Source organism: Podarcis pityusensis (genome assembly GCF_964106645.2).
Source record: "Podarcis pityusensis genome assembly, chromosome: Z".
Lineage (NCBI taxonomy): Eukaryota > Metazoa > Chordata > Lepidosauria > Squamata > Lacertidae > Podarcis > Podarcis pityusensis.
The window spans coordinates 39937694-39962377 of NC_138044.1; the positions used below are offsets into that span (position 1 = coordinate 39937694).

At 42.9% G+C, this 24684-nt stretch overlaps 2 protein-coding genes across 5 annotated transcripts in view; both read left to right on the forward strand.

Annotated features, from left to right (window-relative positions):
* Positions 1-6898, forward strand: part of CUL4B (cullin 4B) — a 30707-nt gene extending 23809 nt beyond the window's left edge. For both annotated transcript variants that reach the window (XM_080991095.1, XM_080991094.1), the window contains 7 exons: positions 489-574; positions 1182-1289; positions 1894-2007; positions 2823-2928; positions 3003-3175; positions 4854-5006; positions 5809-6898. In XM_080991095.1, the coding sequence (XP_080847221.1) occupies positions 489-574; positions 1182-1289; positions 1894-2007; positions 2823-2928; positions 3003-3175; positions 4854-5006; positions 5809-5904 (836 nt within the window). In that variant the 3' untranslated portion in view covers positions 5905-6898. The remainder of the gene's footprint in view (positions 1-488; positions 575-1181; positions 1290-1893; positions 2008-2822; positions 2929-3002; positions 3176-4853; positions 5007-5808) is intronic.
* A 10035-nt stretch (positions 6899-16933) lies between these two features.
* LAMP2 (lysosomal associated membrane protein 2) overlaps positions 16934-24684 on the forward strand; it is a 28969-nt gene continuing 21218 nt past the window's right edge. The window contains exons 1-3 of one of the 3 annotated variants that reach the window (XM_080991131.1): positions 16934-17129; positions 21840-21958; positions 23352-23562. In XM_080991131.1, the coding sequence (XP_080847257.1) occupies positions 17048-17129; positions 21840-21958; positions 23352-23562 (412 nt within the window). In that variant the 5' untranslated portion in view covers positions 16934-17047. The remainder of the gene's footprint in view (positions 17130-21839; positions 21959-23351; positions 23563-24684) is intronic. The other 2 variants (XM_080991130.1, XM_080991132.1) reach the window with 2 other exon arrangements.

Sequence of the window (24684 nt, forward strand, 5' to 3'; positions counted from 1 at the left end):
TTCGGAGGTCCATTCTTAACCTGAAACTGTTCTTAACCTGAAGTACCACTTTAGCTAATGGGGCATTGCGCTGCCGCCACGCCCCTGGAGCACAATTTCTGTTCTCATCCTGAAGTAAAGTTCATAACCCGAGGTACTATTTCTGGGTTACCGGGGTCTGTAACCTGAAGTGTATATAACCTGAACCATATGTAACCCGAGGTACCACTGTATAGAAAAACAATGTCATGTGTGAAGGATTCCTGAAAGACAGTGTCACTGCTGCTTTACTAGGACAGAGTAGTGAGGGAACACCAGCAGAACCAAGCTGCAGTAGTGGCCACCAAACCAGCCACTCCTGAGCAGTACTGCAATACTGCCCTAATCTTCAACTTGAACTGAAACAGAAAATATATCTCTGCCCTCTTGTTAATGATGCCCTCTTAGTCACTTGTTGACAGTGACAAAATTCCTAACTGCAACTTCAATACACAACTGTCCTTTTGTAGAATGTGGAGCTGCTTTCACCAGTAAACTTGAAGGAATGTTTAAAGACATGGAGCTTTCTAAAGACATCATGATACAGTTTAAGCAGGTATGGGTACAAAGTGGCCATCCTTATTTCATCATTATCCGCTTGTGTTCAGTTACGTCTGAAAAGGACATTGGAAGGACTCCCTCTTGCTTTGCTTTCTCACAACACGCATACCTGCCTGTCATAGAATTGTAGAGATGAAAGGGGCCACAAGGGTCATCTAGTCCAACCCCCCTTCAATCCAGGAATCTTTTGCCAAATGTGGGACTTGAACACACAATCCTGGGATTAAGAGTCTCATGCTCTACCAACTGAACTACTCATACTTTAGTTCCATCAACACATTTTGGCTTCTGCATGCCAAATTTGTAATGCTGTTAAGGATTTTTGTTTTTTGTTGGAGCTAGTATGATGTAGCAGTAGATAAGGAAATTCAGCTTGAAAAATCTGAGTTTCAGTTTCATGAAATTTACGGGGTGACCTATGCCCAGTTTCCATCTCTGTTAGTTTCAAGGTGATTGAGTGGGGAGGTGGGAGTTGATTTCTGCCACTCTGAGCTCTTTGGAGAAAGGATAGGATCTAAATATGGAGTGGGTGAATGGCTAATAATGCCTGTAGCTTGTTTGTAGTTCTGTATGGCAAATTTGTCCATTTGATTCTGTTGTAGTATATGCAAAATCAGAATGTACCTGGTAACATTGAACTCACCGTGAACATCTTGACTATGGGTTATTGGCCAACCTATGTGCCTATGGAGGTGCACTTGCCACCAGAGGTAAGATAGCTGAACAACACTTCCAAAATGAAATAAATTTACTGCCCTTCTTTGATGCTGATGACTATAAACTACTGATTAAAATTAAACATTAGCTACCTAATAATTAGAAAGCTTGGGAGATGGCCAAGAAATGTCTGAGATTGCATCAAGCTTTAGATTGGATATTTTGAGGGGTGATTATTTAAATTAAGTAGGTTAAGTAAGTAGTTTGGGAGCCTCTCCCTTTGTAGCAGCAAAAATAAATGTACAAAACTTTGAGAAGAGTTGAAGCTTCTTGCACTTTTTAAAAAAAGTATATCTAAACAATTTGGGATAGAGGTGACTTTATTAAATCGCTTAAGAAGCTGTGGCACAATAAAGATTTACTTAGTTGAAACTAGCAGTTCTTAATTGAAGATTAGAAACTAATTCTAATCTTAAACCCTTTTGGTTGTAAAATGCTGGTATTAAAATGACTTGAGTATAAAGTTTCATGGTACAAATATAATAGTGATAGAGCCTTTTCAGATAAGCAGTCAAAAAGTAGAGGGGGGGGAGGGCAGAAATAAGGAAATAGTAGTTGATCATTTCAACTTTAAGCTCATATTTCTCTTCTCTTCAGATGGTGAAACTGCAAGAGATATTCAAGACATTTTACCTGGGAAAGCACAGTGGCAGAAAACTTCAGTGGCAATCAACATTAGGACACTGTGTACTCAAAGCAGAATTTAAAGAGGTAATGTTTTCTTACCAGTATAGTGTTAATCACTCATTGAAGTCATTTAGTAAATGTGGAATGTAACAGGTCTTTTTAAGTGATCAATCCCATTTTTTAAAATTGGTTTCTGGCTTTTGTTCAGCTTTATTGAACCATTTCTGCCTTATTTCATTTAATGTGCTTTCGTTTCTTCATCAGTTCTGCCACCAACATCCTGTGCCATCATTGGATGAAATGCCCATCTTTTGGTGAATACCCACAAGAACAAGGCTTTCCATGATCCATCAAAAGTATTCAATTAGGGTCATTTCCCCCCAAATATAAATATAAATATATTTGTGGGGGGTTGAACCCTGGATGAGCATAGACTTGTATTGGTTTCCAAGTTGTAAAAGGACTTTATAGGTTGAAACCAGCACTTTGAATTAAGCCTGGAAACAGGGAAACATTAGGAAGACGGAATAGCTGGAGAATCGGGAAAACTGTCCTAACGAGGGTTTGCTCGGTATAGATTTCAGCATTGTTAATTCAGACTGTCTGCAATTTCACAACCACATTCATAGCCAATCCTAAACTGGTCTAAGTGTTTCAGATACATAGTTAAGGAAGGCAAACCATAGTTACACATTATGTCTTCATAGGGCATTAAGTACTCCGCTCTAAAGACAACACAGTTGTCATGTGGATAATATTTCCTTTTCTGCAGAATGGATGTTATTTCTGCAAGCTGTAGGACTTCCCTCTGCATGCATATAGAACTATCATTAAACAAATTTCTTAAGTTTTCTAAGGAAATGCAGAAATGTTTTTATCATTCTTTTTTTTTCTGACAGGGAAAAAAGGAGCTGCAGGTTTCATTATTCCAGACTTTAGTGCTGCTTATGTTTAACGAAGGTGAAGAATTCAGTTTAGAGGAGATAAAACAAGCTACTGGAATAGGTTAGTATTGGATGCTCCTTGTTGTTTCTGAGTACTAGTGACTAAAAAACTAAACCATCTCCTTTCTATTGTAGAGGATGGAGAGCTCCGACGAACCCTGCAGTCACTAGCCTGTGGCAAGGCCAGAGTGCTAACAAAAAGCCCCAAAGGCAAAGATGTGGAAGATGGTGACAAATTTACCTGCAATGATGACTTCAGGCATAAGCTATTCAGGATAAAAATCAATCAGATCCAGATGAAAGAAACGGTACCTGTTTCCCCCCCACCCCCTTCATATTACTGACATATGTTATCTGGTCGCCTGATCAGTGGCCTAAATCACCCAGAAGCAGATCACTGGCAGCTATGTTGACTCCAGCTTTCCATTTATGCTGCTGGAGTCATCAGGAGCTATTTGATATGCCAGAGGGAGGGGTTACACAAACTTCTTTTTTCTGAGCTTGGGACATCAAGACACTTGCTATTGACTCATTACAAACGACAGCTGTCTTTTACATTAAATTAGATTTTCATTTTCCTAGTGTTTGGCAAAGCATCTATTTACATTGCATGCTTACTGCTGAATTATTCATGGCCATCAGTTCCTTGCTGGGTGGCTTGTTAGCTATAGCTTATTCTTATAATATACAGTAGCACCTCGGCTTACATTACCCTCAGCTAACATAAACTCGAGGTTGCGAAAGTGGCAAACTTGGAAGTGTTTCTTGCATGCGCACGCGTAGAAGTGGTCTGCCACCACGCGTGCAGGCATGTGCAGAAGCGGTCCCTCCGGATGCGGAAACCTCGGGGTCTGACCAGAGTTCTGGAATGGATCCCGTCCGCAACCAGAGGTACCACTGTACTGGTTTATTTCCATTTCCTTCCTGCCGCTAAAAGCCCTCTAAAAGATGACCAGGAGGAGGGTGGAAATCATGTTTCATCGCAAATGTTTAAATCAGAGCTTCCTCTGAGCCACCAGGTCTTACACCCCACACAGTTTTTCAGTTGCTGTTGGTGTTACAAAATGTGCATTCTTCTCATTGACACTGCCCGCACCCCAGCAAAAAGACTTAATATTTATTTAATGTAAAAAAAAATAATCACTTTCCATGCAGCTTTACCATTTAAAAATGAAAGCAAACAGGGCAGTTGTTGTTTTTTTAAAGCTATAGAAGTCATAAAACACTAAAACATCATTTGAATAATTGTAGCGGTAGTCACCAGTTTGGATGGCTTTAAAGAGGGGTTAGACAAATCAATGGAGGAATAGGTTATCAATGACTACTAGTAATGATGGCCAAGTACTTGTTCCAGTATTGTAGAGAGGATGCTACTGAACACCACATGTTGGACTATGAATGGCCGAGGGCTGTTGTGCTCATGCCCTTCTATAAGCTTCTCAGTGGTGTCCAGTTCACCACTGCAAGAACAGATTGCTGGATCAGCTAGACCTTGGGTATGATCTAGCAGGACTCCTGTTTATTCTTAGCCAGATGTACAATAATCAGCCTTTAAAAACTATTGCAAAGGCCTGAACAAATAACAGCTTTTCAAACTGGTGCTTAAAATGCAGGATAGTAGGTGTATACAGTTATGGGAAAGGTATTTCAAAGGCAGGATTCTCCTCCTGAGAGATCCTAAATATTAGTCATTGCTTGCCTGCCTGACTTCTAAATGGCGACACCCAAATAATTAACTTGATGAACAGAGATAGCTTGTGTAGAAGCAGGTGACTTAGAATACAAAGATATATTTAGGATATTCAGGTTTAGGGGGGTGGCCTTTCTTATCGGAAGTAGTACCTCATGGAACACCAATGTAATTTCATCCACCCATCCCAAATTAATGGCTGATTTAAATTAATCCATTCACTTTAGAGTTGACATAATTAAAAAAGTTTTTCCATTTCTGATATGCTTTCCCCCCCAAATGTCCTGCTCCTGCAGGTGGAAGAACAAGCAAGCACTACAGAGAGAGTCTTTCAGGATCGTCAGTACCAAATTGATGCTGCAATTGTGAGAATCATGAAAATGCGCAAGACGTTGAGCCACAATCTGCTCGTGTCTGAAGTATACAACCAGCTTAAATTCCCAGTAAAGGTAGAGTATGAGTGTTCTTGCTTAAACTATCGGCAGCAAAATTAGTCCTGCAAATTCTCTGCTTGTTACGGAACTTTCAAGATAAAAATAGTTTTGTTTTTGAGAATGTCCAGTGTAGCAAAAAGGGATGCGGGTGGCGCTGTGGGTTAAACCACAGAGCCTAGGGCTTGTCAATCAAAAGGTCGCGGTTCGAATCCCCGCAACGGGGTGAGCTCCCGTTGCTGGGTCCCTGCTTCTGCCAACCTAGCAGTTCGAAAGCACAAACTGCAAGTAGATAAATAGGTACCACTCCGGCGGGAAGGTAAACGGCGTTTCCATGCGCTGCTCTGGTTCGCCAGAAGCGGCTTAGTCATGCGGGCCACATGACCTGGAAGCTGTACGCCCGCTCCCTTGGCCAATAAAACGAGATGAGCGCCGCAACCCCAGAGTCGTCCGCGACCTAATGGTCAGAGGTCCCTTTACCTTTACCTTTAGTATAGCAAAACCAAAAGATTTAGTCAGCAAATGATAAAGAATTCCAATATAGGATAAGTTAGGAAGGCTGTGAGCTTTCAGCACTCAGAACATATGCCTATATGCTATGTGTTGTTAGAATAGGAAGATTTTGTAGATGCAGTAAAGTGCATGTCCAAAGTCCACCTGTGTTGTGAATCTTAATTTCTTTCTGTTTATAAACCTTTGCACCCATGTGAAGGAATTGAATTAGTACACTAATATGTAAAAACTGAATGATCATTATATACATATTTTAATACTACCATGATTTAAAAATGGTTGCTGACTTCCTGAATTGCTTTCACAGCCCGCAGACCTTAAGAAGAGAATAGAGTCGTTGATTGACAGAGACTACATGGAAAGAGACAAGGAGAACCCAAACCAGTACAACTACATTGCATAAACACACAATGGGCCTTTCTTTCTTTCCTTTTCTGCACACTTGGTGTTCTACTTGGTTGCTGATGGATAAGCAAACCTGTTGATCCCATTAAATTAACTTTTTCTACTACCAGTGGCTGAATGGAAGCAACATAAGGGGTGGGGTGGGGGTATAGTGGAGTGGGCATTTCAATTGATTTTCACATGCCCATTTTGGTATTTACATTTTCAGAAGAATGCTGTTGAACTCTTTGCATGATATTCAGTATGGTGTGCAGAAAACTGTATGGAAGTATCTGGTCTTTGTGGTTCCATTGGGTCCTTGGTCTAAAGGGAAGTCCTTTTTAAGGGTTTGATAATAAACTGCCAAAGTATTGATTTCACTATCACTCTGAATAACAAAGGCCAATCTCACGTTCACCCAAGTTTTTATTTCTTTGGAAATAAAATTACACTCCTGTGAATGCACTTGTAAGGCTGATACTGTTCGTTGTTGTGGCACCCCATGCTTGGATTTGTGCAACCTTGAAAGTGCAGGGGTTAAAACTACTGATGCTCCCTTTGCTATTGCCTTCAAACAAATAAAAAACATTATTAATGTATTTTAGTATTAGTAAAATACATTTTTTTAGTATTGCAAAGAAGAAAATGTTAACACTGTATACTCAGAAATTAATAATACCACAGTTGTTGGTTTGTGATTCCCTCTGTCTTTACGTAAGCACTACAAGAACAAAAAGCAGGGGGGTTTCATCCTTTGCAGAATCCTATGGGGCTTCCTATTGGGCCAGGAATCTAGATGGCTTTTTTGTAGAGATGCATCTAATGTCAGCTGCATTGTGCCTTGAATCAATCTGCCAGGCTTCCCAGGCTCTCCTTAACTGTATAGCTGCAAAGAATCTAGAAAGCTAGTCTTCTTCAAGTATTGCACAACCCTCAGAAGATACCAGGAAGTTGGGAAAGGCAACAAGGGCATTGAAGCCTCTTTCTGACTTTGGAACAACCTTCACCCCCCCCCCAACCTTTATACCCACGAATGGGTCGACATTAGCTTGGCTGCAGGGGTGGGGGAATAATCATATCCTCAACCTTGTATTGTGTGTTACATTGTTTTTGAAGCTCAACTTTTCTGAATGTTGTTTGTTAAATTTGTTTTTGTTCTCATGGTTTCTCTTCAGGCTTCTGTTGGAGTGCTCCTGTTTAACAAAAGCTGAGCAATTCTATACTGAGCATGACACAGTATTGATAACAGTTACAGCTCACCAGAGCTGACTTCCCAAAGCTCCCCACAACTACTTAAGCCAGAAAATCTTTTGATGGCTTATCTTCAGATTCTGCCCTGGTCACCTAGGAAAGGGCAATGCTTGCAGCAAAATAGACCCATTTCAAGTACGAGAGCCTGCCATTTACAGAGTAATATTGCTAGATCAAGTGAGGTTTGGGAAATCTTGGGGAGACGGTAACTCAGAATTCATCACAGGATGTGCTTTGAAAGATTGTTCTGCGTCACCTGCAGAATGCCTCTTCTGCTGTTGCCATCCTTGCTCCACTTATATGTGATGTTTCTCAAAAGTGTCCCCCAGAATGAGCATTATTTATAGAAAATAAACTTAGGAGGAGTTCACAATGGGGGGTGGATGGAAATGAAAGCTGCTGTACAATTTGGTGTGCCTGATACAAATTTGTGATTTGAATGCCTTTTGGGGAAGGAAATAATTCCTTTTAAAAGATGACTTTCAACTAGAGCAAACTCTTATCTGGGGTAAGTTCTTTGGAAACTGCACCTTAATCCTACTCTGAAATGTGCCCACAATTGTGATTGTGATCCATTCAATTGTCACATTTCTGCAAAAAACATTTTCCAGAAGCAGTGTGTTAAAATATGAACAAATAAGAAAACTAACAAACTATGCCTTTGCTTCACATTTTTTCCCCCAATGAGCATTACTAAATTACTAAGTCACTTTCCCTATCTTCCTGTAATTGATATTGAGCTATGGCAAAAACTACTTTCCAGCCATATTCTCCAGCAACTTTTTTCTTTTTCCTGTTTTTTGCTGGAATCATGTGCCTGCTTTATTGAGCCATAAAGATATTTATAATAGATATATATAAATACATTTTCTTGCAGTGGGGTTAGACTGCGACCCAAACAGTCTGTCTGGCCAGACATTTTCAGATCTTCCTTTGTTGTGTGCAGTTCAAAGCAGTTGCATTTCTTTTAAAAACTGCAAATTTATTCTGACAAATATTTTTGTTTGGGGGATTTGTAAAAAAAAAAAAAACTTTATACCCTACAAAATGAATTATTTTTTTCTTTCTTTCTGATTTAAATACATTTTAAAGAAAACCGTGACCATTTTGTTTCAAAACTAATGGCAAATGTGTTGTAAAGATTGTTTTGTTCTTTAGCTTACAAAAAGGTGCCAAAGTATATATGGTAAACTTTTTAAAAAGTAGAATTTAAAAAAACTTACGTTAGCTATGGTTTTACTTTCCTGATCTCTTTCAGATGCTTATTTTTCTGTTTGTGTGTATATATATATGTGTGTGTGTCCTGGTCTCTTAACTTTTCCAAAGCAGAGCATCTGTCGTAACTTTCTTTTTAAGACAAAATGTTTTTGGTTTTGTGCATTCTTAAAGTATCACTTTCATTTTTGAGCATTTCCTCCTTTTAAACACACTTTAAAGTTCTAAGAGTACAGCAGCATTCAAAAATGTAATATACTTTTTGTATAAAGAAGATATTCAGAAGAATACCTTTGGAGTTGGGTTGTGGAAGGAGGCACACATTTGTGGGAGGGAGAAATAACCTGTTCCTTCAAAAAAAATGTTCTACATACACAGGTCTGCAAATGGGGCATTGCATCCTTCAGTGCAAAAAAAAAAGAGTGAAAATTTCAAAGTCAGTGGATGGGTACAGCAAGTCTTTCCTTTGGTAAATAATGTAAATATGTGTCCTTTAAAAAGAGTGAGTCTGTTATCTAGGTATTTTGTGTCATTTAATAAATAATAAACAGTTTTGTGTTGCTAAACTCTTCATTTTGTCATGTGGTATGGAATGTGTGCCATGTACATTTGGGAGTGTTAAAATGTGGTGTTTTCTCTTGACCGCTTACAAATTCATAAGAATTCTCACAGCCAAAAAAGTTGCACCTGAACCAACCCAAAGAAAGCACTTAAACTAGTTTGGCATTACATGTAAGTTTCAGCTTCATGCACACTTTCCTGCCCTCTTTCCCTGTACCTCCCTCTTCAGAGCAAACCATAGTTTGCTGCTCAATCCGAGCTACCAAATTAAGGTTTGTGCTTCCTTCCCACCAAACCAGAGTTGCAAACCAAAAATTTGATACTAGTTTCGAGGCGAAGGGTCAACTGTAGTTTACCACTTTGGGAAGTAATGTCAGACAGCTTTGTTGCAGAAGGAATTGGAAAGGGGGGCACTCACATTCCAGAGTTGCTTGTGCCATGCACAAGTGCCATGCACATGCAACTCAAGTTTTTGTCTTATTCTTAGAACTTGTATAGCCTTGTAAAATTGCCCTCCTTTCTTGGCTGCTGGACACAAGGAGGTCTGTACCAAAAACTATTGCACTGCCATTGTGCAGCTGTACATACCACATTGATGCTGTCTTTAGGCCTGCTTGCCCACTCCTTGGTGGTTCTTAAGAAGGTTGCTTTAGTGTGGGTAAACATCTGGCAAAACTTAATTTGATTTTAGATACAGCTGTTTTCAAGGCCAAAAGCCCAATAAAATCGCATTTTCATATAGCATTTCTAGCCATTATAATAGTAATTCTTAGATGACAGAAGAGACATGGGGATGGTTCCCTATGTAACCTCCTGAGGCTGGTTCCTTTGTATTTCCAGGAAGATCAACTGCAGATGGAAATCAATGAATGTGGGTAAAGCAAATGACCTGGGCTCCTTGTCCTGGCATAGTATGCACTCATTGTGTATTTTGGATGTAATATACAGAGAAGACTTTTAAATGAACTTTCAAAAGCTGCACAGATGCCTGTGCCAGGAAAAACCTGGTTCCATCGTCACCCACCTGCTTAAAGTTAGCCAACCATATGACCTAGCCAAGATTTGTTAAGCCCAGGGGCCAAATGTGATCCTCCAGGTGTCAGAAGCCGGTCAGGTCAGCAGTAAAACACCCAGTGTCAGTGAAGCTAATTGATTATTCCAGGGGTCGGCAACCTAAGGCCCATGAGCCACAAAGCGGCCCACGGGTTGTTTAACCGGCCCTGAGCCACCCCCAAACCAAGCTACCCGCTTGGCGAGTCCCTGCGCACTGTGCTAAACTGGCACAGCACGAGGACTTGCTTCTGCGGCGCCAGAAATCGCAGACGTGCATGCTCACAATCCAGCCCACAGAGGGGACTGCTGGAGTGAACTGGTCCAGGCAAGGTAAACCTTGCCAACCCCTGCATTATTCAAAGAAACCAAAACAATGCAGTGATAACAGCAACTTTTATCAGTAGGTCTTTCCCCAGTGAGGCAGTTGCAAGGACTGAGGGTCCCTGGCTTCTAATGCTCCTTCACCTGGTCCCTCTTGCACCACCCTCTTCATTTCTCTGCATGTTCTGAGAGACCAGGGGGAAGGGGAGCTGGTTGCATTAGGATGAGATTCCCTGACTTCTTCAGCAACCTGCCTCCACTCTGCCTGTTGGCCCCACACCACCTGCTTCTGAACCCCTCTGTGCCCCACCCACACAAGAGGGCATCACCAAGATTTTTGTTAAGAGGGGCAGTCAAAGTTGTTGAGCTTTTTTCTTTCCTTTTAAGGAAATGGGACATGCAATCCATGACACCAGGTCTCTGCCCATTGACTAGTTGTTTTCTTTGTTCAACCACACGAGGGCATTAAACAAAACAGAGGATGCTTGCCACTTCCCTCCCCCCCCCCCCCCAAGACTTATGTGCAGGAGAAATTAACAGAAACCACCAGCAGCAGTCTTTTGTGACACCGGCTGGCTTGGAGTATTGAGGTCACAGAGCTGAGCAAAGCCCAGCAGCTTGGTAATCATCCTAAAAGGCAGACCTTGCCTCCTAAGAGGATCAAGTCGACTGGAAAGTGGTTCTAAATGACACTTCTGATGAGTTTCAGCATAGCCAGGAATCACAAATTCTAGAGGGAATAAAATGTTTGCAGGCAACTAGCTAGAACCCATTCGTGGTTATAGTCCTTTTACATGGCTAAAGGCTGTAGCACAGTACTGCATGCAATGAAGTCACAAAGTCTCACCTTGTCATTTGCAGGGGATGAGCCTTGGTCCTTCCATTGCAAGGGAAGTTGTTCAGTGATCAGAGTAAAAGCCTTGCACACAGGAAGCCCTGAGTTCAGTCTCCAGGTAGTGCTAGGAAAACTCACTGAATGAAACCCTGGAGAACATTCCTAGATAAAATATTTGGTCTGCCTTGGCAGCTTCCTATGCTCCTAAGAGTTTGCTCCTGTGACATCTGCTAATTTATATATATATGCCTTAGTTCACAATGGATGAAAAGGAGCCACAAAATCACCATGGTAGCAGTTTAAGTAAATCATAGTAGCCAAAACGCAATAGAAGAGACTATATTTAAAAGTGTGATGAAATAGGATTGTATTGGACTGCAGTATGGTGAAGGAGCCAAGTGAAAGAGAAACTGCCACACTGGAGTGTCACAGCAGAGAAGGCTCTGTTATCCCTCATCCATCATGCCTCAGGCAGTAACTCTGATGGTGTGTACCCTGCAGAGAGTCCACACAGGCCTGCAAGGTTGCATTTGGCCTGTGGGCCTGAGGAAACTGTCAGCCCTTAAAATCTTCATGACGATCCCTGCTCCATGTCCTTCAAGCAAGTCCCACCCACCTACACCCACTGTCCCCACTGAAGCCATGTGGCTGCAGCAACTTCTAACAAGATCTTGCAGAGCTCTCGCAATATCTCACTGGAAGCCACCACAACCATGCGACCTCAGTACCAGCAGCAGGATGGGGGCAGGATTCCACTACTTGAGGTGGCTGCTACAGTCTGCCTCATGGGCGAGTTGGCCCTGCTGCTTGTGCATTTTTTGTGGTGGTGGTGGTTGTTGTTGAATACTGCCCATTGCTTGATAGAAGACCTGGGTTGATGCTTGCCTGGCATAGCAAAAGTAGGGGGTAGGGATTGTTGCCAAATACCTGGTGCATCACAAGTCAGTCTATTATGGTGCTAACAGACAAGGAATGTCTGGAGTGAGGAGTTATCTATTGTCAAAAGTACACTTACAAGTTAGGGAAAAGCAAGTCCATCAGTAGCATGTCTGTCAGTTACTTCTAGGTGTGCACCCAGCAGTGGCGTAGCGTGGGGGGTGCAGGGGGGGCCGGCTGCACCGGGCGCAACATCTGGGGGGGCGCGCTTGCACTCGCAGTGCTAAAATCCACAGGTTAGGGGGCGCAAATTACTTGCCTTGCCCCGGGTGCTGACAACCCACGCCACGCCACTGGCACCCAGTGAGGCAGTTTCTACAACAGAGGCCCCAACCCTGTTCTCAGCTTATGTATCTCCCCCCCACACCTGCCCTCCCCAAAAGCTGCATGCAAGCTTTTGCTCCTCCCTCTTCAATCCTCTTCTGGTCCTGGGGGAGAGTGGAGCAGGAGAGGTGGGAGCAGGAGGAAGAGGTGTGGCAGCCCTGGACTCTACACCAGCTGGACCTTTCTCTCTCTCCCTTCTGCACCTGTTCTTCACCTGCCAATCCTGCATCTTCTCCTGCCTCTGACTCTCATCTCTTAGCTATTACAGGTCCCCTCAGTTCACTGATCCTTTCTTCCAAATCAGCCTTCAACCCCCACTTCTCCTGGTGCACACTTATCAAAATCCAGCCACAGCTCCTCAGTGTCCACCCAGGCTCTGACAGAAGACTTGTTCCCTGCCTTGCAGGCCTCTTCCCACCTGGGAAAGCAAGACCCTGACTGACTCCAGCTGCAAAAGCTGAGGCTACTGAACTATGACTGGGAGGGCTTGGTATTGATCACAGTGGCATTCTCAAGGAGGGAGAGGGAGAAAGGGGCAGGAATGGGTGCTGCGGTGGCATCACTAATCCAAGGTAAGGTACAGAAGATGCTGAAGGGGCTTCAGAGATTGCACTGAGCACAGCCAAGTTTAGAAAGATCAGGTGGTGGGAAAGTCCTTTGTTTGAGATGCTGGAAAACTGCTGCCAGTCAGATGAGATACTACTAGCCTTGATCATCCCCCACATCTGTAATATTTGGACATAATATTCCTGAATTGACTTCCAGGGTTGCTGCAAGGAGCATAATGCACACAAAATGTATTAAACACTTGAAAGCACAATACAAATATTAAGTACTATAATCAAACAATCTGTGATGTGATCCACCAGTTGTTAAAATATTAATACAGGGGCATATGGGGTGTTAGGGGAGGAGGAGTAGCTCTGGTGGGGGACACAGTGTGCTCCTTCCAGGGTAGCTTGGTCCCCACCCTGCACTCAGCTCTCATCTGTGGCTCCTAGAAACCGTCAGCATGCGACAGCGGCCATACCCAAGGAATAATTAGGGATGTGTGCCAAGAAGCCACATTAAAAGGCTTCAGGAAGGACCACAAACCAGCAAGCGTTTCTCCCTCACCACACCTCTGCCTCTTCTGATTACTCTCTGTCTCCATGCCTACAGCCTCACATTCACCAAGCATGGTTAGACACTGACCACCAGTGGCGAAAAAGAGAATATCAGAGGCATGTAACCCCATAGTCGCCTTTGACTGCACTTGACCATCCAGGGGGTCCCTTTACCTTTTTTTACCCTTTTTACAGAGCTGATTCACTGTGGAGCAGCCAGTGCTAGGAGCATTTTATCTGGTGAAGTTAGAATTTCAGAAACAGTACAGTTCCACATGAGTATTTTATTTTATTTTATTATTATCCCTAGATGCTACCAATCAAGCCTGGCAATGATAATTCTTTCCATTTCTGCAATGCATTTCTGAGCATGCTGGTCCCCAAATAAGAGTTCAATGGACTAATATGTGTGCTTAGGATTGCCGCTTTCATATGCTTGGTGTAAACCGCATGGATCTCAGCTGGACTTACTCAGTAAACATGCATAAAATTGGACTTTATCCTTTATGCAAGTACTGTATTATCACCACGAAGGTGGTTCCAACAAATTGGAAGTTTCCCTTTGTCTCTACCTTGGTCTTCCATCTGTGAAAGTAGGATCATGATAATCTTGAAGAGAAAATATAGATGAAAATAGAGATGAACACTTTAAGTCCTGTATATAATTGTTGATTTATATGGGCATCTTCTCCTTTTTACTGTCATGGTGGTTGTTTACTCTCAAATGTAATAAATGTGTTTCATAATATCAACCTGAATTCCTAGGTATCTGAATAAATGCCAGAGTGCATCCTAAAGCAAAAAATGGTTACTTAAAATAAATTACAGCATATTTGTTAGTGTGTAAAAGCACAAAAACAAAGGCCCATTGTCTGTCCACCTGGGAATTCAGGTTTCACATAAACTGCTTTTTGTATACACCTCTCTCCTGATCTGCTAAGGGTGTGAAAGTGCCGGAGCCCATCAGCAGTGCTGCCGACCTTTACAATTTCAAATACTGTGTACAAAACATACACTGCAAACACACACACACATACAAGAAGCACTTTCTCGTGATGTGAGTTGCAAACTGCAGCCTGAAATCTATTTTTTGCTGTTGTTGACGCCTGATCTCGTTACCCCCGCACAACAACATCAGCCCCTTTATTTGCAGTTATTACAGAAGCTGCACGGGACGGGACGGTGGGCAGCAGGATGTGTCTTATAACTCAGCATTTTCTCTCTGTGGTTTGTTTGGTTTAATTGTTTGGTTGACTTTCTTTCAAAACACCGCTGTTGGTTCTTGTTATCACCGTGCTGTTTAGGCGTAGCATGTCAGCCATACTCGGGAGAACCACTCAAATTAGAAATAGCGCAACTTACTCAGGTTTGCTCTGAGTAGAATTTAGCTCAGGGGTGAGCAAACTTTTTCAGCAGGCGGCCAGCCCACCATCCATCAGACCATGTGGGGGGCCAGACTATATTTTGAAGGGGGGAAATGTACATATGCATGCTTCTACTTCTCAGAGGTCCAATATTGCTCTATTTGCAGTCCTTGTTTTGTAGATTTCATTTAATATTCTAATTTTCTGAGATTGTTAATTTGGGGTTTTCATCAGCTGTATGCCATGACCATCATAATTATAACAAATAAAGTCTTGACATATCTCGCTTTGCATGCCATGAGTCTATCTCATATGTTAGTTTCACCTTTTAAGTTGAATTACTGAAATAAATGAACTTTTCCATGATATTCTAATTTTTTGAGTTTCACCTGTATACACGCATTATGGCTCTGGGAATGTCATGGGATAGTGAAACTGCCAGAGCTAACAGCCTTCTGCCTCACATAGGGGGTGGGTTGGCAGTTCTGGGGCTTCCTGACTTTGCCTCATTTTACCTTTGCATGTGGACCCCTGGAACTGAACCCTTGTGTAAGTGGCAGACCCTCTGTATGTGCATGCCTGTGTGGGTTGACAAAGTCTTGTGGCCTCTCATAGAGATATGTACATATTCTGCATGTGTGTACACGCTTGCGGGCTTCTGGTAGGCATCTGGTTAGCCACTGAGAGAATAGAATGCTGGCCTAGATGGGCCTTTGGCCTGATCCAAGAGATTTCTTTAGACACATACACACACGGAACTGAATGCAGGTATGAATACAGGTATTCAGACTCGGATAACTCTTGCCACCCACCCATCAAGGTTGTCCCTGAGCGAACCCTTATGCATCTCATTCCCCCAGGGGAGGACTTTGGTAATATGATGCCCTGAGTAAGGACAAAATCTGGCACACGCCTGTTAATTATTTCTTATTTTCACAATAATTCATTTTGGCGCAGTTGCTTTTAAAATGGATATTCTCAATACTGCATTGCCATCACTTTGCATCCCTTCGGCTTGGTGCCCTGTGAGGGGGGCACCACCTTAAATCCGGTGCTGGATACATCCTTAATAAACTTTTTGGTTTTTAGTACAGTATTCCGAAGACTGTTGTTTCTGTTGCAATAAGCACAGCTAACCTTCTGGAAATTCACAAAACAGCTCTGAATGACAGGTGTTCTGGCCCTGGTAAGCCACTTAGCACAGATAGTGTGATTAAACACACACATACACAGGGACAGAGAGAAAGAGAGAGTGCACATACATACACACCTTGTCTCTTTTTGTCTACAACTCATATGTAGATCTTGATGCGCTTTAATCTCTCGTGCTATTATTTTTTCAAAGATTATAATTGTTTTTAACTGGGGTTTTTTGTGTATACTTTTTAGTATCTCTTGCAAACCACTTGGTTTTACTACAATCAAGTGATATACAGATTTTATTAAATAAAATAAATGAGAGGTTAGGTGTATTTAATATGCCTATAATATTTCTTTTGCCTAACCTAAGAGGAAAAGATCCCTGCCCCCAGGCGCTTCCAATGTAAAATACAGGAAAGCGGTAACAACCTAGAGTTACAGGTGCCTGTTGTTGCTTTATCATTTAAAACAAAACCGATCTCTGTGTCTTACTATTTTTGTAGCGCTTCCCCTTCCCTTTTATAAGCCCCTCAAAAAAAGCTTTTAACAAGGTGGAAGAGGAGATAGGGCGGGCTTGGTACAGGGCTTAATGAATAGGCTGGTTTTATTAAAATTATTGGTACGTTGCAAACAGATTTTATATCCGTGTATACTGTCTTAATTCTATTAAGAACCGTTAGCGGTTCTTTTTTTTAATCAGTAAGTCGCCTCGAGTCCCGTCAGGCGGAGTTTAATAAACAAAGACACTCTTAACAGCAACAGTGAGGAAGAGAAGAGGATGACAGCCTGTAAACAATCACGCGCAGCCCAACGTCACCCTCCCTTGCTGGTTGCCGGAGAAGCGGCTGAGGCTGTGAACCACAAAGACGGTGGCGGGGCGGGGTCGGCGTCGTGATTGGCTGCCGCCGCGAGGCCACGCCCAGCGACTCCTCCTCCTCCCTCCCCCGCCCCGTTCGCTCGCTCTACTCAGGTGACTGGCATCGAGGTCGCCGTCGCCACCTGCGCCTGCCCGCTCGTTTCTTCCGGCTCCGAGGAAGCCGCTTCTCCGCCGCCGGCATGGAGACGCAGAGCTCAGCCGCCGGTCGCCTCCCGCGCCCTCTCTTCTGCGCCCTCGTCCTCTTCTTGCTCGAGGGATCAGGTGAGCGCCGGCTCTGGGAGGAAAGCGGGGCTGAAACGGCTGCGGGGGGGGGGAGGGGCAGTGGGATTGGATAGACAACCCGCCCCACCAAAAAAAGAGCTGGAAGGGACCCCCAAGGGCCATCTAGTCCAACCACCTTGCAATATGCGGGCATCCCGCCCACAGATGCCCCTGGGTGGTTTCGAACCAGCAGCCTTCTGGTGTTTACAACCAGACGCGCGCACACTGCACCGCAGAGAACCCAGACTGAAGCTGGGAGGGTGTCTGTTGGGCTTCTGTGTGAGTCACCAGACCGCTTTGTGTCCATCGCCATTGTGTTGATATAATAATAATAATAATAATAATAATAATAATACTGTGTTGATAGAAGTAGCATCTAGGTTTTTTGAGCTGCTGGAGAACTCTTGAAAGCTCTTGAAATGACTTGCGAGTCTCAAGCTGGGAGGGTGACTGTTGGCCCCCTTCATGAATCTTAATATTGGAATTGTTAGAGTTGGAAGGGGTCCTGAGGGTCATCTAGTCCAACCCCTTTCAGTGCAGGAAGCAATGAATTAATGATAGAATTGTAGAGTTGGGAGGGACCATGAAAGTAATCTAGTCCAATCTCCTGCAGTGCTAGAATCCTTTGCCCAACATGGGGTTTGAACCTCAGGTGGAATCTACACACATATTAAAAAAACTCTGTGAAGATGCATTTTTTAATAATTTTTTTTTTTGAAAAATACACTGAATTTTGCATAGCTTGTTGTTGCCATGTAGTATCACATTTGTATATTGCACTTTCAACACATCGTTCTGCCCGGACACTGAGGTCCAGCTCCGAGGGCCTTCTGGCGGTTCCCTCACTGCGAGAGGCCAAGTTACAGGGAACCAGGCAGAGGGCCTTCTCGGTAGTGGCGCCCGCCCTGTGGAACGCCCTCCCATCAGATGTCAAAGCGATAAACAACTACCTGACATTCAGAAGACATCTGAAGGCAGCCCTGTTCAGGGAAGTTTTTAATATGTGACATTTTTATTTTTGTTGGAAGCCGCCCAGAGTGGCTGGGGAAACCCAGCCAGATGGGCGGGGTACAAATAATAAATTATTATTATTATTATTATTATTATTATTATTATATTTGCAGCTGCGTAGATGAGTTAAGATCTTTATGCTCTACCTCCTGGGCTATCTCAGCTGTCCAGCCTTCCTCTCTGCAACTAGTGCATCCTGGATATTCAGCTGCTGAATTTAGCAGATCAAGAAGAATGGGCTGTCTTCAGAGGAGGCTCACCTGTTACACCCTTGCTTGAGTGGGTGTTCCAGGCTTACTTGCTTCCCCCAGTTGTTCATTATTGGGGATGTGGGGTTTGGTCTATCTATGCTCTATATTGAACAGGAATGGACCACTGCTGCTAGTGATGCTGAGGTGCACATCAACACTGGCTACTCCAGGGAAGGAGATGGCCTGTGTTGTATGTCTCTGCATTACCTGGCAGGGCTTGTTACCTCCCAGGAGAACTCTGCTGGTGTGTGCCTCTACCTTGAGGGCAGCTGAGTGATTCAGTTGTCAGTTGCCTTCTTCCATCTCTCTATTGGGAGGGTATTCAGTCATTTGATTTGTGTGGATGCTCATCAAAATCAGTTGTTGCGTCCTCTGCCTTAAGTTGAGACTTGCCTCTTTCCCGTGGGAGATGTGCTCAGCACAGTGGGGTGTGCAGAAATGCAGGAAATTGGGTAACTGCTGCTCTTCCCTGCTAAAAGTGAACTTTGGGATCAGGAGTGAACTGTGCCTTCAGTCAAAAAGTTGGGGTGTATTCAGGATTGGGAGGGGCCATAGCATGGGGCAGAGGAATATCTGAAAGGTAAAGGTCAGGTAAGGAGCCATTTTGGAAATAGGTTGACGTATTATATCTTCCTAGCCCTTTGAAAATTCTAACCTGCTTCTCAGGCAAGTAAGGCTCCAGAGGTAGCTCCAGTTAATTAAAAAATAGAAACCTTGGAATTATAACTTCTAAAGCATATTCTTAAAAGCACTGAAGAAAAACTAAAGATAAGTATTTCTTTTCTTTTCAAATAACGACAGGGCAGCAAAGCTAACTCCGAAATGCTAAGATTGTAGTCCTAAGCGTTCTTGCCCCCAAGAAGTAAGCCTTGCTGAATTTGCTCTCCAGTAAACATGATTAAATGTTAGTCAGGCTGTGAACGTCTGAACAGTCCATAGCTTGCCCAATTAAAAGCATGATTACCTGGATGCAGATTTTGAGATGGGCCTGTAAAGTGCTCCTCTCAAATGGTAAACTAAAAAAGTGGGGGTATTGCACTTCACTACCTTAATGAGAGTGCAGAAAACAATGTTTTGTTATATGTGCAGATGTTCTTTAAACACTTGACATGGCACTAAGGCATTGCTGTCTGCTAAGAGCAGGACATAGTCTTCAGGGGGTCATAGCTTGGGGGTTAGAGCATCTGCAATGTATGCACAGAGATTCCTCACAAATCCAGTTTAAAGGCTCTTGAGAAAGAATCTGAAGAGCTGTTGCCAGAAAAGGCAACTACTGTGATGGATGGACCATTGTTCTAATTTGGCTTAAGGCAGCAACATGTCCTAGTTTAAGAAGCGAAACGTGAAGCTTTCCCATACCTACATATGAGTTAAACATGGCTTGAGTATGTTGCAGCAATGTTTTATCAGTCAAGATCTCTTACAAAAGAGTTAGCTGGTTGAAATAAAGTGACTTCAGAAGAACTTTGGGGTTCTATGTTGATGCTCTTGCATTTGGTGAACCAAAGTCCCCAGTCATTCCCAGGCTCCCAAGACATGTGGGAACAGGACTAAGGTTTACTCACTGTAAAGATCCAGAAGCAAACATACTCTCATGCGTCACTCACTTTGTGGTTTTCTCTTAAGCAAAAGAGAAAGCTGGTTTCTTTGGAGACCCCTTACCAGAAAGTTAAACTCATAGCACAGAGAAACAGTTTCAATGACAAATGGCCCCTCTTCAGATGAGCAGCTGAAATGCCTACCTATTGCCTTCTTTAAAAGATCATGTACTGTAGTGTCATTATTCCACCCTAAAGATCTGGCATACTCTGTGTCTTCCATCAACAGAAGGAAGTCACAGTTGCAAGTCACAGTTACAAATGCTAAGCTTGTAGCCATGGAAAGAATAACAGTGGGTATTACAAATGTAGTGATCATTCTTCCAGAATAAATTTTGATGTGGGTGTTGGCAGCTGGGAAAGGGGAGGAGAGAAAGCATGCTTGTGAACAAATGGTTGTAAAATTGAAATTCGTGCTTCTACGACAGCCTTCTCAACCTGGTGACCTCCAGATGTTTTGCACTACAGATCCCATCATTCCTGACCATGGCTCATGCTGGCTGGGGCTGATGGGAATCAGAGTCCAGCAGGATCTGAAGGCTGTTGGAATGGGGAAAGCTGCAGAAGAACTGTTTCTTCCACTTTAGTTACCTTTAAAAACGCTTGATATAAATACTGCCTGCAGGTGTGTTTTGTTTTGTTTAAATGTGGTGATTCGGACCTTTGTTTAAATATCACCATGTCCAGATATCTGGTAGACGGCTTCAGACAAGCAACCATCCCTTGACACATATTTCATAACACTAACCTACACTTCCTGTTCTGTAAGAATTACCAAGAATGTATGATGTACCTTGGTTGGGATTAGATAGGGAATGTGTTTTTATTTAAGGTTGATGGGCATGTTATCATGCCTTATAATAATGGTTTTAGCAGGTAATATTATTTTGCAAGCTTAATGTAGTTAATAAGACTTCTCAGGCTGCCCTGTACTTGGCAAGAAAACAGAATGAATACTTCTAAGTTCACTTAAATGGTGAACCCTAATGTGTTGCCTTTTTGGATAGGTGATTGGGATAGGTGAGTGGACCTAGGTCTATGCATTGGGTTTCCAACAAAATCCCCTTGTATCTACGGCTCTTACCCTACACTCACCCACTCTTTGGGTACTTGAGCTACTATCTCCCAAGAAGGCTTCTTTAATCCCTTCTCCTACTCATTCTCCTGGAGTAAAGGACCATCTACTCACTGCTGTATACAAGCAAGCATTGAGGTTAACAGCTGGGAGTGCTCTAACGCTCTTTGGAAGCCTCTTTTGGGCAAGGTGGAAAAGCTTTTCATATTTCCCACCCCTTAAATGACCACATCTCTCCTTGCTCCCCTTTCCTTCTAATTATATCTGCACGTCATTAATGAATAAAGAATGGACAAATGAAAGGGACAGATGGACAAATGCAAACCGTAGAAATGGGTTCTGCTTTGTAATGCTGCAAGTGCAAATGTAATTTATCCAGTGTTAGTCCTACACAGAGCAGACCCATCGAAAATGAACATGACTAATCTAGGTCCGCTAATTTCAGTCTGTCTGCTTTTGAAACCCAGTTTTCCCTTTCTGCTAGCACAAGAGGCTCTGTGTCTCTAAAGAAGTGGCTCACACAAAATGCTACCCAAAAGCACTGAGGTCCCACAGAGGCATTTTGGAGTTCCCCCAGTAAGATCAGTGATGGTGTTCCTCTGAAAGACAGCTTGCTTACCACGGCTAATGTCCCTCTGTCATGTGCTGCTGCAGAGGATTATTCAGGACCATTTTATTGTGTAAAAATGTAAGCCTGTCAAAGGAGCCTGAATGCAAAGTGTGAGTTTCTAGAGATGATTATAACACATTGTCTAATGAGCAAACAATATTCTAGTTGTTTACCAGGCTTATGCTGTGGATGTAGAAGTGAAAGATGCATCCAATGAGACATGCCTATTTGGAAAATGGATTATGAACTTCTCTATAACATATGAAACTGAACACAATGAATATGTAAGTATCTAACCTGTTATTGAAACTTTCAAAATCTAGTGTATGTGTGTGTAAACATATGTTTCCATATTAAGTATGTGCCATGAATAGTTCCTATTTGGGTATCTTAATGCTAAAATATATTAGCAATCCACTTTAATTCCTAATTAAGATGCTATTTCAGCACGAGCAAGATATACCTACTAGTGTTAAAAAAATTCTTGCTAAATTTAATATCCCACTCTTCTCTTAGGTGATGGTGACTGACCCAAAGTCATCTAGGGAGCTTCATAACTGGTCATAGGGTTTCAGCCTGGTTCTTTCCAGTCTCAGTACAGCAGACCTGGGTTCTACAATCCTGATGGTAGTGTTTGTTGCAGCTTTAGGGTTTGACTGAAGCTTGGCCAACTTTCAATGTCTCCCTCCCCCCAAATACATGTACTTCTACCTCCCCCAGGCACCTGCGTCAAGCATTCAGGGCCCACCCCCCTATACATACACTTTCTCATAGGCAAGCAAACAAATGCATACATGCAGCCACAACCGGTAATTTTAGCCTCCCCCACTCCAACACTGGGGTGGAGGTGACAAGAGACATCCCTGTTTAGACAAGATCTCTAAAGAGAGAGAGGGATTTTATCTCCCCATCTAGCACTAAGCATCATAGCGCCAAATTCTGAGATAAGCTCCTATACTTGCTCATGAATTGTAAAAGGCAGCATATCTACCTACCCCAGTGCTGGGGTGGGGAAAATGCTGCCATTTAGTCTCAGAAGAACAGGCAGAGAGCTTATATAAGAGACAAGAGAGATTGCTTTAGTTGTTCTACACTGATGCTGGGTAATTGGCAGATAGGTGTGGTTTCCCTCCCCAAATGCCCTACAGGCCAAATGCGAGGAATCTGGTGGGCCTAGGTAGGTCCACTCACTGGCCAGAGGTTCCCCACAACTGCACAGCACCATTCTTAGCAACACCCTGGAATAAAAATCCCTTTAAAATCGGCTTAAAACCAGTGCAGTAAATGGGTTGCATTTAAATGGATGTACTAAATCTAACAAAAGGGATTATCTTGGATATAGGTAGGAGAACTTGAATTCTCTTCCAAAACTCAAGTACAGTACAGTCGTACCTTGGAAGTCGAATGGAATCCGTTCCAGTTGTCCATTCGACTTCCACAACATTTGGAAACCAAAGCATGGCTTCTGATTGGCTGCAGGAGTAGCCAATCAGAAGCCCTGTAGGATGTTCTGGCTTTGCGACGTTCGGGAGCCAAAATGTTCAGGAACTAAGCTGTTCGAAAACCAAGGTATGACTGTATATAGATGGCGCTTTCTAGAAAAAAGACAAAAGTCCTCCTGCTGATACTGGGAGTACTGGTCAGTGACTGCTGTCTGTTTTCTTCAAAATGTTTCAGAAAAACACAGTTCTTACGTTCCCTGAACATGTAAGGTATGATGGAAGCAGTTGTGACAACGAAGTATCTGGCCCTGTGCTAGCAATAGAGTTTGGAGAAGGTCATTCTTGGAATATCAGCTTCACGAAAACAAACGACACCTATCAAGGGATCATCTCCTTCACCTACAACACCAATGATACAGCACTGTTTCCAGATGCTAAAATGAAAGGTAAGGTGGCATTCCAAGTTACCCTGCAATAGTTGTTGCAGCTCTTAACAGGGTGAACTCCTCACTTTAGAAAGAAATGCCTTTTTTAAAATTCAGAGGCTGAGTAATTCAAGTTTACAGCAAAATCAATTCATTACTTGAAAAATTTGCACAACTTTATATTTGTGAAAGTTCCATGGATGAGGATATTACATAGTAAGCGTTATATTGCAAAGCATTGTAGAATTCCAGCCTATAATTGCTGCTCCTTTCCACCATGTGGCCCAGAAGTCCCTGTGGTGGCATCTGGGCAAGGGCAGAGATTTTCTATAATAAAAAAAGTATCAAAAGTGGCACTCTGTTTCCATGATCCCAGTCCTAAGCCCACTGCTATTCTTGCTCCCCTCCAACAATTGCCACCTCCCTGCAACTCTAGCTAGGATGGTCTTGCTGCCTTGACCTCTCTGTTTTAAAGAGGTGTGATGATGATAATAATAATAATAATAATAATAATAATAATAATATAATAATAATAATAATAATAATAATAATAATAATAATAATATATTATTTATACCCCACCCATCTGGCTTGGCCTTCCCAGCCACTCTGGGCGGCTTCCAACAAAATATTAAAATACAATAGTGCGTCAAACATTAAAAGCTTCCCTAAACAGGGCTGCCTTCAGATGTCTTCTGAAAGTCTGGTAGCTGTTGTTCTCTTTGACATCTGGTGGGAGGGCATTCCACAGGGCGGGCTCCATTACCGAGAAGGCCCTCTGCCTGGTTCCCTGTAACCTCACTTCTCGCAGTGAGGGAACCGCCAGAAGGCCCTCGGAGCTGGACCTCAGTGTCCGGGCAGAACAATGGGGGCGGAGACGCTCGTTCAGGTATACTGGGCCGAGGCCATTTATAAGCCTTTTAAATGCCTTCTAGTAAGACAGATTTGGGATTTGGTACATGATAAAACGTATTTTCGTAGTAAGATAGAAGAGCCTGCTGGTTCTGGTCATCAGCCTATCCCGTTGGCCCATCTAGTCCAGTTCTCACCATAGCCAAACAGTTCCCTGTGGCAAACCAGCAAGCAGAGTTTTAGGATAAGACCACTCTTCCCCCTCCTGTGGCTTCCAGCAACTGGAAGCTT